The 17,490-nt window shown below is 49.2% G+C and overlaps 1 protein-coding gene across 1 annotated transcript in view; it reads left to right on the forward strand.

The window, feature by feature from the left end:
* Window positions 1-2,255: 2,255 nt before the first annotated feature.
* Window positions 2,256-17,490, forward strand: part of Casp9 (caspase 9) — a 28,232-nt gene continuing 12,997 nt past the window's right edge. Inside the window, exons 1-7 of the mRNA XM_008822668.3 lie at window positions 2,256-2,386; window positions 2,672-2,812; window positions 4,665-5,061; window positions 9,859-9,893; window positions 11,088-11,264; window positions 11,650-11,739; window positions 13,798-13,945. Of these exons, the coding sequence (XP_008820890.1) occupies window positions 2,681-2,812; window positions 4,665-5,061; window positions 9,859-9,893; window positions 11,088-11,264; window positions 11,650-11,739; window positions 13,798-13,945 (979 nt within the window). The 5' untranslated portion in view covers window positions 2,256-2,386; window positions 2,672-2,680. The remainder of the gene's footprint in view (window positions 2,387-2,671; window positions 2,813-4,664; window positions 5,062-9,858; window positions 9,894-11,087; window positions 11,265-11,649; window positions 11,740-13,797; window positions 13,946-17,490) is intronic.

A 17,490-nucleotide genomic window follows, 5' to 3' on the forward strand; every position in this document is an offset into this window, starting at 1 on the left:
GACCGATACTGCACCCCGTGATATGGGAGGAAAAAGAGATAATAGTGACTGTGAATGACTCTTGGTTAATTGCTCAGCCTGCTTTGAAACACCTGATGATGCAAGTGGTGACGAATTTTTATTATTTGGGATCGGGAAGGGGGTTGCCTATTTGTTAAAAATGATAAGTCCGGGTTTGTACAAGTAGATGACTGTGTGCTTGTGGGACGAGGTGGATACTGTACCAATGTCGAAGTGTTATTGCCAAGAGATAATAGAGAAAAAAAATTTCTCCGCGAGCAGTGGCAGATATTCTAAAAAGGTTGAGAGCCACCTTACCATCGTGGTCCTCCATCACTTCCATTGTGTATGGTTTAGTGGGACTTGGCATGCTTTTCCTCCTATGTCTTTGTTTTCATCTGGTGGCAGTAAAGTTATTTATGAAATCCTGTGGCAAGTCAAGGCTGCTGTGCATGATATGAGATTGCGCTCCCTCCCCTAACAGAGGCTGGTAGTCAAAGACGGGTAAGATCTTCTGGGAGAAAGTCAACCTAAGACAGGGCGTAGCTGATGGAAGTTATGTGCTGATGACGGGTAAGGCTTTGCTCCAGCAGAAGACAACCTAAGACAGGCATGGTCCTTCTGTCTTGGATATAGCATAATCTGGGGTTATAAAAAATAAAAAAGGGGGAGATGTTGGGAGCTATTAATCCATTATGTACATTGAGCTGTGGCAGGCTTGCTTGTTTACTTAGAGTTTGACCTAATCTGCCAAGTCAGGAGGAATGTGTTTATATGGTGGAGTTCACAAGTATTTGACTGCTCCTTGACTCTCAGATACAGGTGGGAAAAACAGCTGTTGAAAACTAATTGAGTTCTTCTGTATAAAAAGGCAGAGCTTAAATAAACTGGGGCTGCTGTAGTCTCTACTGACAGTCCTCCCAACTATCTTTTCTCTGTCTCTTGTTTTTTTTCTTTCAATCCTCACTCCCCCTTTCAGGTACTGTCCCTCTTGGCTGGCTGGCACCGGCAAGATCTCTGTGAGTTCAAGGCCAGCCTGGTCTACATAGTGAGTTCAAGGACAGCTAGGGCTACAGGGAGACCCTGTCTCAAAAAGAACCCCCCCCCAAAAAAATTGGGGCAAGGTGATGAATATGGAGTTATCTAAAGATGAAACACAGGTGGCTGAGAAATACTTCTAAAAAAAGTTCAACATTTTTAGTTATCTGGGAAATGAAAATTAAAATCACTTGGAGAGTTCATCTTACCTCTATCAGAATGGCTAAGATCCAAACAATAGCAAAAGCTCAGGGAAATGTGGGAAAAGGGGAGCTCTTATCCACTGCTGGTGGGAGTGCTTCAAGGGGCGCAACCACTATGGAACTCAGTGTGGCAAGTCCTCAAAAAGCTAGACATGGATCTACCATTTGATCCAGTCCTTCACTTTTAAGCCATGGAAATGAAAGACTAGATTTCTGCCAGTTTTTTTTGTGGGACGGGCTAGGGAGGGATGATGGAAGATTGGCTATGTATGAGTCCAATTTAGCAAGTGCAGCTGGGAGGGGGTCTTTAGGTTTTATTGGCTGCAGAGGGCTGGAATGTTGTGGGACAGACTATGGCTCTAAGCATGGCTTTCTTTCCCTCTTCCCTGGCGGGTGTGACCTTCTGAGTGTCTGTAAAAGCAGAGAGACTGTAAATTCTGGCAGAGCAGTTGCAGCAGGCCTGGAAGAGGCACCACAATTGCAGAGCAGTACCTACTTGGAAACGGGTCCAGGACGCAGCTGTAGTGCCTGGAGCACAGTCCCAGGGAGCAGAGTCCCAGGCCCTGGGGGCGGGGCAGCGGAGAGGGGGCGGGGCTCGAAAGTGGAGTCAGCGATGAGGGGCGGAGCCACGACGGGGCGGGCCTGACTGCTAGCAAGGGGCGGGCGGAGTCACCATGAGGGGGCGGGGCCTTAGTGCTAGGTACGGAGGGGGAGGAGCCAACAAATGGGGCGGGGCCTGAGGGCAATGGGGCGGGCGTAGCTGCGACGCGGGCGGGGGCGGGGCCCGAGAGAAGGTAGCGACGTAAGGGGAGCCGAGAAGCGGCGCAAGGGCGGGACCTGAGTGCGAACGAGGGGGCGGGGCCTGAATGGGGGCGAAAAGGGCAGAGCCACGATGAGGGGGCGGGCTTGGGAGGGGGGTAGCCAAGTCCCGGGGGCGGGGCCTGAAAGGGGCGATTAGGTGGGCGGAGCCACGATGAGGGGGCGGGGCCCGAGTGCAGGCTAGAGAGGGGCGGAGCCAAGACGCGGGTGCGGGGCCTGAGAGAAGCTCGAGACTCGGGCGGCCCCGTGACGGGAGGGCGGGGTCTGAGTGCGTGCGAGGGGGTGCAACAACGACGCAGGGACGGGGTCTGAGAGAAGCCAGCGAGGTGGGCGGAGCCACGGTGCGGGGGTGCGGGGTTCTGAGAGGGAGGAAGGCGCAGCAGAGACGCGAAGGGCGGGCTTTGGGGCGGTGCGAAGGTGGCGGAGCCGAGTGTGGGCGGAGCGATGGCTCTCTGGCCACGCCTTCTATAGCGGGATCCGGGCTAGGGCGGTGTGGAAGTGGGGTGCGGGGCGGGGCATGAGGTGTGGTTCCTGGGGCGGGACCTCGGAAACGGGCGGGTGGCGGACCAGAGGCCCGGAAGCGGACGGAATCCCCGCGTTCCGCCCTGCAGAGGGTCGTCATGGACGAGGCCGACCGGCAGGTGCTGCGGCGGTACCGGGTGCGCCTGGTGGGCGAGCTGCAGGTCGCCCCGCTCTGGGATGCTCTGCTGAGTCGGGAGCTTTTCACGCGCGACATGATCGAGGACATTCAGGTGCGTCCGGCCCCGCGCAGCCTGCGTCCCCGCCTCCTGCAGCATATGGACAGGGAGGCCTCGCTGAGGGTTGCTGACCCACCACCCGGCGCCCGCCCTCCTCTCCCGTGGTGCATCTTTGGGAACACCTTTCAAACCCCGTTTTCGGGTATTGAGGTCACTTAATCCTCTAGCGAAGCCAAAGAACCCCAAGCACCTCTTTACGGAATGTTTGCTAAAGGCCTGCACCATAGCATATGCTGTTGATACTTGTGTTTTATAGAGGAGAGAGACGTGTGCTTTTCCTTCTACCCACGTTTTTGGCACTGGTTCACGGTGCCAGTCACCTATCTCAGTTTCCTGGACTGTGAAATGGAGCAATAACCCTTAGCCGAAGGGCTAAGTGTGAAGCAGTAACGTCAGGCACAGTTAGGTCCTAAGAGCCCAGCATGCCCTGACCTCTCTGGCCAGGCCTTTAGGTATGAGTGTATTTCCTAAGGGATTTTGTAAAACAAGGGACTTTGCAAGTAACAGAAGAATAAAGTAAAACATCAGATTTTTAAATTTTTATTTTAGACCAGGTCTCAAAAAAGCTGTAGCCTCAGCTTGCCTGGAACTCCCTATGAAGACCAGGCTGGGATCCTATACCAGGCTGGGATCCACCTGCCTCTGCCTCCTGAGTGCTGGGATTAAAGGTGTTGGCAACCGCTTTCAGCCAAACATTTGATTAAAAAAAAACAACAAAAAAACCCCACAAAAGCCCTTTAGTGCTTTTGCCCTAGTTGATCACTCGCTATAGGTCTGAGAAGGGACGATTTCCTGCAGTGAGGTGTGCTGGGAATGAGTGGCAGTCCCATGCCCTCTGGCTTGGTAGCCTATTTCTAGCCTTTGGTATCATCCAGCACCTTCTCTTGGCCCAGTGAAGGAGAAATAGCAGAAGGTGGCCCAGTGTTATGTAATTAATTACTGGTTAATAACAAAAGGAGCCTCTGGAGCACCCTCTGATCAGGGAAAGTAGTTTGAAGGCAGTGACCTTCAAGTTGAACTGCCCAAGGAGGCCACAGGGTAGGCACTGGCAGCCTCTGCCTTGCCCCTTTCTCCATCTAAGTGTGGTCAAGAAGCATGCTCGCCTGGTGTTGACAGATTGTGAACACTTGTAAAGAATGGCTGGTCCCAGGAGTAGTGGTGGCACATGCCTGTATCCCAGCACTCAGGAGGCAGAAGCAGGAGAATCAAGAGTTCAAGGCCATCTTTGACTATGAATGGAGTTTGAGACCAGCCTGGGCTATATGAGACCCAGTCTTCAAAAACCAAAACCAAATATCAGATGTAGGTCATTTGGAAGAGTGCATGCCTAGCATGCTTGAAGCCCTGGGTTCAGTCCTCAGGCTTGGTAGCTCAGGAGGCAGGAGGATCAGAAGTTGAAGGTCATCCTCAACTACATAAGAAGTTGGAGGCCAGCCTGGGCTAGTTGAGACTCTCACTCTTCCTTCAAACTCCTCATTCCCTCCCCCCCCAAAAAAAACTTCCCAAGAAGAAGAGAGGCTGGAAATCTTGAATTTTGTGTCCAATTCCCTGACTTAAATTGTTAATAAATTTAGGAATTTTTGATCTTCTTGTGTAAATCACAGGCCTCCATTTTGCTACCTTTGGTAGGGCCCATAGACACTTGGCACAGTGCTGAGCACATAGTAGATGCCTTTGACGTACTGCAAAGGTTGCAGAGGAGCATGCACTCAGTGCACGGCAGGCTGCTTTCTGCCTACATGCCTGGTTGTCTAGGGTTGTGATTAGGATGAAGAGGGGGAGATGGGGTGAAAGAGCCACTTGAAAGTCCCTGGGTAATAAATGTCTGGTCTTTCTGTTCAAACAGCGGGCAGGCTCTGGGTCTCGGCGGGATCAGGCCAGGCAGCTGGTCACAGACCTTGAGACCCGAGGGAAGCAGGCCCTTCCTTTGTTCATCTCCTGCTTAGAAGACACTGGCCAAGACACACTGGCTTCATTCTTGAGAGTTAGTCGGCAAGCAGTGAAGCAAGACCCAGAAGCCTTCAGACCTCTAGACCTGGAACCTGTGGTCCTGGGACAAATGGGCCTCCAACCAAAGGAGCTGGGAGTACCAAAGCTGGGTCCACCGCAGCCTTCCCCTGGAAACCTCACCGCAGTGCTGCTGGGGCCAGAAGCACTCTGCCCTGCTCAGCTCAGGCCAGAGGTTCTCAAACCAGAAACACCCAAGCCAGTGGACATTGGTTCTGGCAGAGCCCGTGATGTCTGTGAGTACCGAGAGAATGGGTTGGTGGGTAGGCGAGTTGAGTGGTCATCGTGGTGTGACTGGATACGACTGGGTGGGCCGAGATTCAGAATTTAATTCTGATATTTGTTACTAGTGAGTGCTCGTAGGAGATGGGTGGATATTCCAGTCAGTCTTCAGGAGATATAATTTTGGTGGCCCATCCTCTGAAAAGTGAGTGCCCAGGTCTGTTTTTGATGTTCCTAGTTGCTATGAGTGTCCCTAGAAGGAGCTGTTGCTCAGGTTTGCCTTTGGGTTCTGCTGCACACGAAGCTGATGTGTGTAGCTGCTCATGTCTGGCAGGCAGAGGGCGGGGGGGGCTCTGTTAGGAGTCTGTCCTGTGGACACATATATCTCATGGTGTGTACTCCTACCCTCCTTCCTCCCAGCAACCTTGCAAGGCAGGTATCATTTGCCTCAACCCTGTCATCAATGAATCCGAGGCCCAGTAAGGTGAAATTGCCTCAGGTGACAAGGCCTCAGTATGCAATCAAATGCATAACCCCCTAGAGTACAGCTGGATAATTTTTACCTGTATCTACACAGAGGTATCCACCACCATACCAACACATTGCAGGGCACTCTGGTAGCTTAGGAGACTCTCTCTATTCAGTCAGTACCCCCACCTGAGGAGTCACTATTCCAGTTTCCATCTATCACCATCTGTTGCTTTTGCTTATCCTTGAACATCAATGTAAGTAAAAGCCTACCTTACAAGCTCTGCTGAGTCTGGCATCTTTCACCCATCATATCTCTGCAATTCATTCAAACTGTGGTGCCTGTCATCACTTCTTCGTTGCTAGGTGGTAGTAATACCTATTCTGAATAATCTGCAGTTTATATCCCCCCTTTGTGTTCCGTGTTTATAGTTGTGTGTGTGTGTGTAGGTCAAAGGACAGCCTTGAGTGTCCTCCCTTAGAAGCTATCCACTGCCTTATTTTTTATTTAATTTTAATTAATTAATTTTATTTTATATGTATGAGTGTTTTGTCTGCATGTATATAAGTGTACCCATATCATACAATGTCTGTAGATGCTAGAAGATGGTGTTGGAGCCCCTGGAACTGGAGTTGAGGACAGTTATTAGCCACCATGTGGGTGCTAGGAACTGAACTTGGGGCCTCTGCAAGAGTAGCCAGGGCTCTTAATCACTGAGCTATCTTGCCAGCCCCCTTCCCCTTATTTTTTGAGACTGAGACTTACTGATTAACCAGTAAGTTACTGGTTACTGACTGACCAGTGAGCCCCAGGGATCTTCCTGTTTCTGCCTCCTTGGTGCTAGAATTGCAAGTATGTGTCACCACCATGCCTGCAGGTTTTTTTTTTTTAAGATTTTAAAGTAATTTTTTCCTGTGTATGAGTGTATCATCTGCATGTATGTAAGTGCACCTATGTTGTACAATACCTTAAGAGGCCAGAAGAAGGCATTGAGTCCCCTGGAACTGGAATTTTGGACAGTTGTTAGCTGCCATATGGGTGTTGGGAACCAAACCTGGGTTCCCTGCAAGAACAGCTAGTGGTCCTAACTACTGAGCCATCTCCGCAGCCCCTATCCTGGGATTTTTTAAACGTGGATTCTTGGGATGGAACCTCAGGGCCTCATCTTATATGCCAAGCACTTTGCCCAATGAGCTGTCCCTATTCTTTTTCTTTTAATATTTTATTTATTATTTTTATTTTATGTGTGTGAGTGTATTGCCTCCATGTCATGCAATGCCCCTGGAGGTCAGAAGAGGGTGTCAGATCCCCAAGAACTGGAGTTAAGGACAGTCAGCTGCCATGTGGGTGCTGGGAATCAAACCTGTTTCTCTGCAAGAGCAGTCAGTGCTCTTAACCTCTGAGCCAACTCTGTGGCCTGCCATGTCTGTTCTTAATGTTGATGGACACCTGGGTTATGGTTAGCAAGGACTTTGTTTCCACCTGCAGCAGGTGAAGATTTAGTGCTTCTGTTTTCATGATTGCCTAGGGGACCATTGTGTGGTGTGGATGTTAATGCTGATTGTGGCACTGTTCAGAGTACATGCATAAGGGCTTGAAGTTCAGCTTTCCAGTTCTCTTGTGAAGCAGGTGCTACGATTTCCCCATTTTACTACTGAGCAAAGTGAGTCACAGACCTTCAGATCATGCAGTTAGTGGGAAATGGAAACGGGTCTCATGGTTCCTCTTGTCTACTGTAGCACTATGTAACTCCACATGTGCCTTCCCCTGTGTCATTTTATCAACCCCTGCTGATGGAGCTGCTGTTTCTGTGGCCTAGCATGTGCATCTCTCTGGCTCCGGGACAGGTTTCTGGAAAAGGACTTGTGGGATACATGGAGTTAATGGATACATGCTCCCTTCTGATAAACACTACCAATTTATATTTAGAAAGTGTGGTATGTGGCCTGGGGATGTAGCTCACCTGCCAGAGTGCTTGCTTAACATATACAAAGCCTTGGGTTCCATCCCCAGTACTGCATACACTGAGCATAGTGGTGCATGCCTGTAATCCTAGCCCTGGGGATGGAGGCAGGAGGATCAGAAGTTCAGGGTCATCCTTGGCTACATAGTTCCAGGCCAGCCTGTGCTATATGACAGCCCATCTTAAAAACAAACTAGTATGTGGGACTAGAGAGATGGCTCCTGTCTCTGCTTCCTGTCTTGCTATAGGAGTGCTGGGATTGCAGGCACATGATACTTCATCCAGCATTATGTGGGTTTTGGTGACCCAAACTCAGGTCCTCATACCTGCATGGTAAGCTCTTTACCCAGTGAACCATCTCCTTAGCTCCTTGGAAGGTATTTTATTTCCTGTTTGATGTGAATGTTTATTCCTAATAGGGGCCCAGTTCTAAGGATAAATAACAGTACTGGACTGGGAGTGTAGCTCATTGCTAAAGCGATTGCTTTGCCTGGGCTCTGGATTCAGACCACAGCACTGACAAAAATTCCAATAAGATCACTTTACATGTGACTATCACAGTGCTTTTTCAAATTGTCAAAACTATGCACCATGCAGTGGTAGGCAGAGAAAGCCCTTATCCACACTGATAGGGGAGGAAGCTCAGCTTTGAGAGCAACAGTCACAGAGGGAGTTCAAGTGCATAGCCAGGATATCTTCTGTTTCAATGGAAGACTGCCCCTTGATGCTGGGTGATACTTGTTTTGGTGCTGGGGGTGAGGCTCATGGATTCTGCCTAGGCATGTTTCCCAAGGTAGGTTTATTAGTGACTAGAAGAGTTTAAAGTCATAAATGTGGGGAAATCTGGGCAAGCAGGAGCTGGGCCACCAATGGGGCTTGGCTGAGCTTTTACAAGACTCACGTAGGGAAGGGTGCTGTAGACCAGTGCTGTACTGGGGATGATTTTACATCCCTCTCTGGGATATTTGGCAGTGTAGAGAGACATATCTAGCTGTTGGAGCTGAAGGTGGGCAGGTGGTGCTGGCATCTAGGGGGTAGAATCCAGGGATGCTGCTAAGCATCCTCTGGTGCACCAGACAGCCGTTGGACTAGAGGTGTAGCTCAGTGATAGAGCATCTGACTAGCACAAGACAGCCATCTACAATAAAGAATACATGCCTTTAACCTCAGCACTAGGGAGGCAGAGACTGGTGGCTTGCTCTCTGAGATCAAAAACAGCCTAGTCTGCACAGGGAGTTCCAGGCTAGCTGGGGAAAGCAAACAAAACAAGCAAAGAAAGATCCGTCTTAAGATTTGGGGCTGAGCCGAACTTGGTGGCTCACACTTTTAGTCCCAGCACTCAGGAGGCAGAGGAAGAGGCAGGTGGATCCCTGTGGGTTCAAGGCCAGCCTGGTCTATATAATGAGTTCCAGGCCAGCTGGGGCTCCAGGGAGACCCTGTCTCAAAAAAAAAAAAAAAAAAAAAAAAAAATTGGGGGCTGGAGGGATGGCTTAACAGTAAAGAGCACTGGATACTTTTCCAGAGGATCTGGTTCAGTTCCTAGCACCCACATGGGGGCTAACAACTATCTGTAATTCTAGTTTTGGGGGAACCTGATGGCCTCTTCTGGCCTCCTTGGGCATTGCATGGGCGCACTTACATACATGCAGGTGAAACACGCATAAAATAAAAATAAATAGTTGCTTATAAAAAGAACATTTATATGTTATAAAAAGAACAATTGGGTTCAGGAAATAAGGCCAACAACAAGTAGAAGCTCATAAAATTAAAAAGCTTCTGCATAGGCAAAGGAGGAAATGACTTGAGTGACAAGACAACCCTACTGAAGTAAAAACTGACTGACTCTGAGGACAGATGACCATCTTTGCTTATTTCTTTATTCTGCATATGTTTCTGAAGGACCTACTGTGTGCTGTGCCCCAGGGACCCTGTAGTCAGGGAGCATGCACTGCCTGGATGCCCCCGTACTTCCTCTGTTCTGAGGTTTCTTATGAATGGAATCACACCATGTTTACCCTATGGCGTCTGCCTAACAGAGCCTTGTGTGTTCCATGCTACCTAGGGCATTGCATTTATCAGAAGCTGGTTTCTCTTTAGGATGGTCCCTTGAGGGACTAAATCACAGTTTTGGGGCTTTTGAATAAGGCCTCAGTGAATGTTCTTGGCCAAGCCTTTGCAAAGGTCTGGGTATGTGTTTAACTTTGTTGGTACTTTCTGGACACTTCCCTGTGGTGGCTGTGCTGCTTGATTCTCCGGCTAACAGGGCCTGGTGTCCCATGGGCTCTACTTCTCTCTGTGATGTGAGCTGTCCTCACAGCACCTTGACCTTGCCACGCTGAAGTCCAGCATCCACATTTCCCTTTTTCTCTGTCTTTCCAGGTGCTCCAGAGAGGCTGAGGGGAAATGCAGATTTGGTGAGTCCTCATGTGGTTTGAGTTCATTTTTCCCCAGGTCTTCGTGGCTAAGCTAGGACCTGAGGGAACCCTGCTTGGCTGGGAAGTGAGGTTCCAGTCCCCACCCTCTGTGGGTCCTGACCCCAGCCAGAATTTGCTGGAGCACACTGTCCCACCCTCTCTCTGCCCCTGTAAAGTCAGGGCTCAGACCTAATGGGGGGCAGACAGCCATGTTAACTAGGGTGTCCACTCCACTGCAGGCCGCTCAGGCTGCCCTTCCCACATATGCATTGCGTGGCTCCCATGTGCCTGCCGCTCCAGGCTCCATGCTGGGGATGAGACCATGCTGTGGAGCTGTGTGCAGGGGAGAGAAAAGTAAGGCAAAGGGGTATACAAATACAAAGAGTGGGAAGAACCATAAACCAGAACAGGCCGCCAGGAGCCTAAGTCTGGGGTGGAAGCCACCTCAGGAGCTCAGAGGGTGAGTCCTGGCCTGAGACCACAGTCACAGGACATACCACACACTCCTCAGTTGAGCCCCTGGGCCAGCGCCACCAGGTTGTGTGACCTTTGAAGTCCTTTTGAGGTGAACGTGTGTGGGTTGTTGGATTTTTTTTCTTTTTGTATTTTTTTTTAAAGTTATTTTATGTGTATGAGTGTTTTGCCTACATGTATGTAGATGTAACACTTGTGTACAGTGTCCATGGAGACCAGAAGAGGGTGTTAGATCTCTGGAACTGGAGTTATAGACAGTTGTTAGTTGCCATTGTGGGTCCTGGAAATCAAACCTGAGTCTTCTGCAAGAGCAGCCAGTGTTCTTAGCTGTTGGGTCATCCTGAGACAATGTTTTACTCTTTAGCTCAGGCTGGCCTGGAAATCACAATGAAGCTCAAAGTTCACTTTGAACTTGTAACCTTGCTGCCTCGGCCTCCCTGGTCCTTAGGTGGATTATGGGCTTTCCCCTCCCTGGGTGCTAAGATGGCAGCCAGTCATTGTAGTATGCGGGCACAGACCCAACACTTGCCCAGCTGTTCCTCTGGGTTGTCTCTCTGGATTGCTGAGTGGGGACCCTACTGTTCCCTCAATGGGAGGGCAGACCCCACATCCCATGTCAGTTCTCCAGATTCAGTCACACCAGCGAGATCCAGGGATTGCCTCCTCTCCTGAGGAGTGTGCTGAGCCCCCAGGTGACGCTGGAAACCCATGCTTGGACAGGCATACGTCATGGATGCAGACCCCTGCGGCCACTGCCTTATCATCAACAACGTGAACTTCCACCCTGCCTCAGGGCTCAGCACGCGCACTGGCTCCAATGTGGACTGTGAGAAGCTACAGCTCCGTTTCTACCGGCTGCATTTCATGGTTGAAGTGAAGTGTGACCTGACCACCAAGGTATAATTGCTGTCTTCTGTGAGACACCCCCAGACCAGCCTTTATGCCTGTAGAATTGTGGGAGGCTATATGGCCAGCTGGTTACAGGTTCAAGCATCAGACGTAGAGAAAGAGGGTCTGAAGAGCGGCCTGCCATTTGACTGCTTATGCCTCAGTTTCCCTCTTTAGAAAGCAAGAGTAACCCTTCTAGGGTTGTCGTGGGGAGTAAATGATCATTGCCCACACCCAGCACCTTTCCCTGAAAGTAGTGCCACAATGTTGTGACCATTGTGACCATCACAGCTTCATTATTGGGGAGCAGAGTGCTAAGCCCTAGCCTTTCACTAGATCATGGAACACAGACCTCCATTGCTGCCTCTGCCTCACCTGCGGCCTTCCCTTGTAGGAAATGGTTGCAGTCCTGGTGGAGATGGCGCAGCAGGATCACCATGCCCTGGACTGCTTCGCGGTGGTCATCCTCTCGCATGGCTGTCAGGTAGGAGGCCTTTCTCTTCCTGATTTGCTCCTTGACAGGCACTGGTAGAGGCTGCCCAGAGAGACCCTGCAGCAGCTCTGTCCCTTCCTGTGCCCATGGCACCCTTAGCTTGTCCTGTCCCCCTCCTCTGGCCTCAGGACCCTGTGGTCCTCTGAGGAGCTGCCTGTGCCTGCCTGGGTTGGAGGTAGATGGGGAAGTCCTGTCCAGGGCAGAGAGGGAGGAGGCGAGACCTGCTCACAAAGCTTTTTCTCCTACATTTTCTTCAGAGCTGCGTGCAGCTAAACTTGAGTTCTGCATTCCTACTGTGCCCCATGAGGATGTTCCAGGCTCTTTGCTGTTGGGTAGAACACAGGATATAGTGATTCATCTGAGGCTCTTGTGGCTAAGACCCTACTCCCGTCCAGGTCTCAAATCCCCTCTCTCTTAAGTTGAGGTGTTGGAGGCACTTACAGCCAAGCCTGGCAACCTGAGTTTGATCCCTGGAACCCACGTGGCAGAAGGAAGGTGAAAGATGAATCCCGCGAGTTATCTTCTGACTTAATTAAAGCACGCAGGCACTCATGTCCACGTACACAAAATAAGTAACTGTGGCTGGGCGCGGTGGTGCATGCCTTTAATCCCAGCACTTGGGAGGTAGAGGCAGGCAGATCTCTGTGAGTTCAAGTCCAGCCTGGTCTACATAGTGAGTTCCAGGACAGCTGGGGCTACAGGGAGACCCTGCCTCAAAAGAAAGACAAAAAAAAAAAAAGTAACTGACGAAAAATGAGTTTTGAGTTGGATAGATCCACAGTCCCAAGCTGGGGGCCTGGAGGCTTTCTGTAGCTTTCACGTTGTTTTCAAAGCTGGCAATTCTCACACACAGAAAAATCAGTTTTGGCTTCTTTTGCAGAATAGTTCCCCATGGTCAGGGTGGGAGAGATAGCTCAGTGGTTAAGAGGACCAGAGTTCAGTCCCCAGTACCACATTGGGTGGCTCACAACTGCCTGTAACACCAGCTCCAGGGGATCCTATGCCGCCTTCTGGCCTCTCCAGGCACCCACCTGCACATACACATACCCACATACATAGTTAAAAAAGTAAAATAAATCTTAAAAAAAGAAAAACCAGCCCATCGTCTAGCCTGAACGGAACAGCATCCTCACAGAGCAAGCTGTGCTGTCACCACAGCCTCTTTCCCTTTGGCTGTTTCTCTCAGTGTAGTATTCCCTGGGACCTATAGTTCTCAGGCCCCACCATGGACCTCTGCAGTGTTCAGTTTGCATTTTGACAAAGTCCCCACGTTGCTCCTGTGCTTGGAGATTTGAGCAGAATTGACTCAGAGCAGGGCTACCCTGCATGTAGCTGCCTCAGAGGGGCTGGAGGACCAGGTGGCCGATTTTAGTGGTATAGGTGGAGCCTAGGAACCCTGCTGGTCCTGGGAATGCAGTATGGGAGCTCTTGATCTAGGTAGGGCTGACCTATACTCACTGGCTCCCATAGTTAATAAGTTTAGGACCCCTGGAGCTCTGAGCCAGTCTGGTGCACCTGCCTAGGGTCTTCTGAATACATGGCTCATACAAAACCTTGGGACAGGCCTATAGAGTACTAGCCCAGAGTCTTGTTTTTTTTTTTTTTTTTTTAAGGTTTATTTATTTTTTACATTAGGTGTATGCCTCCATGTATGTATGTACACCATTGCATGTGCAATGCCCATGTGAGCCAGAAGAGGGCATTGGGACCCCTCAAACTGTAGTTATGGATGGTTGTTAGCCATTATGTAGGTGCAGGGAACTGGACCTAGGTCCTCTGCAAGAACAGCAAACACTCTTAACCTCTTAACTGCTGAGCTATCTCTCCAGCCCCAAAAGTTTTTTTTTTTTTTCTTTCTTTCTTTCTTTCTTTGAGATAGGGTCTCCCTGTAGTCCCAGCTGGCTTGGAACTCACTATGGAGACCAGGCTGTCCTTGATCTCACAGAGATCTACCTGTCTCTGCTTCCTGAGCGTGGGGATCAAAGGCGTGTTTTCCACCACACCCTGCTAATGTCTTGCTTTTTTTAGTCATGTTTCTTTGTCCTCTAGGCCAGCCACCTTCAGTTCCCAGGTGCTGTCTATGGCACAGATGGGTGCTCTGTGTCCATTGAGAGAATTGTGAACATCTTCAGTGGGACCAGCTGTCCCAGTCTGGGCGGGAAGCCCAAACTCTTCTTCATCCAGGCCTGCGGTGGGGGTAAGTGGCCTCTCAGCCTCCTGTGAGTGCAACTGACAGGAGAAACCACGTCCGTCCCTTCTCACACAACCCCTCCATGTGTCCATGGGGTTCCCCCACATGGTTGGAGGGTCCCAAACATGTCACTGTGTGTGGCAGCACTGCCATCCAGCCAGCATAGGTCCAGTATCATCTGGTTTGAGGGGGTTGCTGCAGTGGAGTCACAGGCTTGTGTGGCTTTGATGACCTGAACTGCAGAGTTTTGAGAAAAACAAAGCAAGGCTTGGGGAATAGCTCCACCCATAAAGCACTTGCCACATAAGCATGAAGTTCTAAGTTTGATCCCCGGTGCTCAGGTAAAAAGCCAGGCACAGTGATACCTGTATCCTTAGTGCTGGGGAGATAGAGACAGCAGAATTCCAAGAGCTCTCTGGCCAGCTAATCTGTTGCCTCATTGGTGAGTCCTGGTTCAGTGAGAGTCCCTGTCTCAAAATAACCAAGATGAGAGCTGGTGTGGTGGCACACACCTTTAAACCCAGAAAAGCTAAGTGGATCTCTGTGAGCTCAAGCCCAGTTTGGTCTACATAGCAAGTTCTAGGCCAGCTGGGGCTACAGGAGAGTCTGTCTCAATAAAACAAACAAGGTGAAAAGTGACTGAGGAAGAAACCTGCTATTGACCTCTGGCCACTGCATGCCTGTACATACATGTGCACTTGTGTACATGTGCCCACATGAACACATAAATAAAGCAAAGGAGAAAGTGGGAAAAAAACTTGCAGTTTTACTTGTTATAATTCACCTGACCTCCTTAGTAAGACCCCATTTCCACTGTCCCAGGTAAGCTCACTGATCTTCAAGAGAAACTAAGGAATTTAATTACTGGAATTTAATTACTGGAAACTAAGGAATTTAATTAATTAATTAATTTCCAGATGTCCATGATTGGCATATCTTTAATTTGGAGTTTATGTTCTGTGTCTTAGTTTGTTTTCTGTTGCTTTTAACTGAAAACCAACAGACTGGGTGATTTATTTATTTTTATTGTATGTGTATGAGTGTTTTGCCTGCATATATGTAAGTGTACCATGTGTGTATAATGCCCTTGGAAGCCAGAAGAGGGTGTTGAAGTTCCTGGAACTAGAATTACAGATGAGTGTTAGCTACATTGTGGTTGTTGGGAACAGAACCTAGATCTTCTGCAAGAACAGCCAGTGCTCTTAACCACTGAGCCATCTCTCCAGCCCTCAGATTGGGTAATTTATAAAAGATAGAAGTTTTAATGTTTTATTGGGCATGGTGGCACATGCCTTTAATCCCAGTACAGGGGAAGCTGAGGTAGGCAGATGTCTGTGAGTTCGAGCCCAGCCTGGTCTATATAAAGAGTTCCAGACAATCTGGGGCTACAGGGAAATCCTGCATCGAAAAGACCAAAAGAGAAACAAAGTTTTGTTACGTCATCATTCTGTAGGTGGGAATTCAGGGCGCATGGTGCTAGCCTTTGCTGAGGGCCTCTTGTTGCATGTTACGTGGTGGATGGGCTTCTGGTGGCGTGACAGCGTGTGTGCTGGCTGCTCTCCTGGCTGCCACCTCCTCCTCCTTTTAAAAATTTTTTGAGTCAAGAGTCTTACTGTGTAGCCCAGGCTGGACTCAAACTTGAGCTGTTCTTCCTCCATCTACCAGGGTGCTGAGATTTCAGGTGTGTCACCACATTGGGCTCTTTTTTCTTTTTTTTTTTTTTTTTTCGGTCTTTTTGAGACAGTGTCTCCCTGTAGCCCTAGCTCTCCTGGAACTCACTATGTAGACCAGGCTGGCCTCGAGCTCACAGAGATCTGCCTGCCTCTGCCTCCCGAGTGCTGGGATTAAAGGCATGCGCCACTACACCCAGGCACATTGGGCTCTTTTTAAAAGAGACTGCATTTAGATAGGCTGTCCTTAAACTACTGAACTTGTGTACCCAAGCGAGCATCATGGGTAGCTGAGAGCACACGTAGCCGTGCCTGGTTAGCACTCTTCTTTCTCTCTCTCTTTCTTTCTTTCTCTCTCTCTCTCACCCTCCCTCTTCCCTCCCTTCCTCCCTCCCTCCCTCCCTCCTTCCCTCCTTCCTTCCTTTTTAAAATCTTTTTGAGACAGGGTCTCCCTGTAGCCCCAGCTGGCCTGGAACTCACTATGTAGACCAGGCTGGCCTGGAACTCACAGAGATCCATCTGCCTCTGCCTCCCGAGTGCTGGGATTAAAGGCGTGCATCACCACACCCGGCCAGCACTCTTATTTCAAACCTAACTCTGATTTTATAATTACCTGGCTTTCTTTTTTTTAATTTTTTAAATTTATTTTTATTTTATGTGTATGCATGTTATGCCTACATGTGTGTAAGTGCACCTGTGTTGTGCAATGCCCATGGAAGTCAGAAGAGGGCATCAGATTCCCTGGAACTGGAGTTATGGATGGTTGTTAGCCACCATGTGGGTGCTGGGATTCGAACCCGGGTCTTCTGTAACAATAGCCAGTACTCTTAACCACTGAGCCATCTCTCCAACCCCTCAGCCCGCAGTTAAGAATCCTTACTGGAGAGATAGCTTAGCAGTTAAAAATCCTTACTGCTTTTTTTTTTTTTTGGTCTTTTTGAGACAGCGTCTCCCTGTAGCCCCAGCTGTCCTGGAACTCACTATGTAGACCAGTCTGGCCTTGAACTCACAGAGATCCTTCTGCCCCTGCCCCCCAAGTACTGGGACTATTGTTGTGCGCTACCATGCCTGGCAAGAATCCTTACTGCTTTTGAAGAGGACAAGAGTTTGGTTCCCAACATCCGTGTCAGATAGCTGACAGTTGCCTGAGACTTCAGCTCCAGGGCATCAGATGCCTCCTTCCAACATCTGCACACACATCCTTATAGATCCATGCACACACACACACACACACACACACACACACAATTTTTTTTATATTTATTTTATCTTATGTGTATGAGTGTATTGCCTGCATGTGTGTAAGTGCACCTATGTTGTACAGTGCCTGAGGAGGTCAGTAGAGGGCATTGGATCCCTTGGAACTGGAGTTACAGATGGTTATTAGCTGCCATGTAGGTGCTGGGAATTGAACCCAGGTCCTCTGCAAGAACAGTCAGTGTTCTTAACCACTGAGCCATCTCTCCAACACCAATTTTTTTAATCTTTTTTTTTTTTTGTCTTTTTGAGACAGGGTTTCCTTGTAGCCCCAGCTGTCCTGGAACTCACTATGTAAACCAGGTTTGTCTTCAACTCACAGAGATCCATCTGCCTCTGCCTCTCAAATGCTAGAATGAAAAGCGTGCGCCACTAGGCCTGGCCAGATCTTCCATTAAATTTGTTTTAAAAAATAATTTTTTTAATCTTAAAAAAAAAAAAAACAAACAACTAGGCATAGTGACAAATACCTGACAACACTTGGTAGTGGAGGCAGGAGAATCAGGAGTTCAAGGCTACCTTCAACTACCTAGTGAATTTGAGGCCAGCCTGGACTACATGAGACTCTGTCTCAAAAACAAAACAAAAAAGCCATACTGATGCTCTGTGGCCTCAGCTGCTTGG

The sequence above is a fragment of the Nannospalax galili genome, unplaced genomic scaffold (assembly GCF_000622305.1).
Source record: "Nannospalax galili isolate Female #2095 unplaced genomic scaffold, S.galili_v1.0 scaffold548, whole genome shotgun sequence".
NCBI classification, from domain to species: Eukaryota; Metazoa; Chordata; class Mammalia; order Rodentia; family Spalacidae; genus Nannospalax; species Nannospalax galili.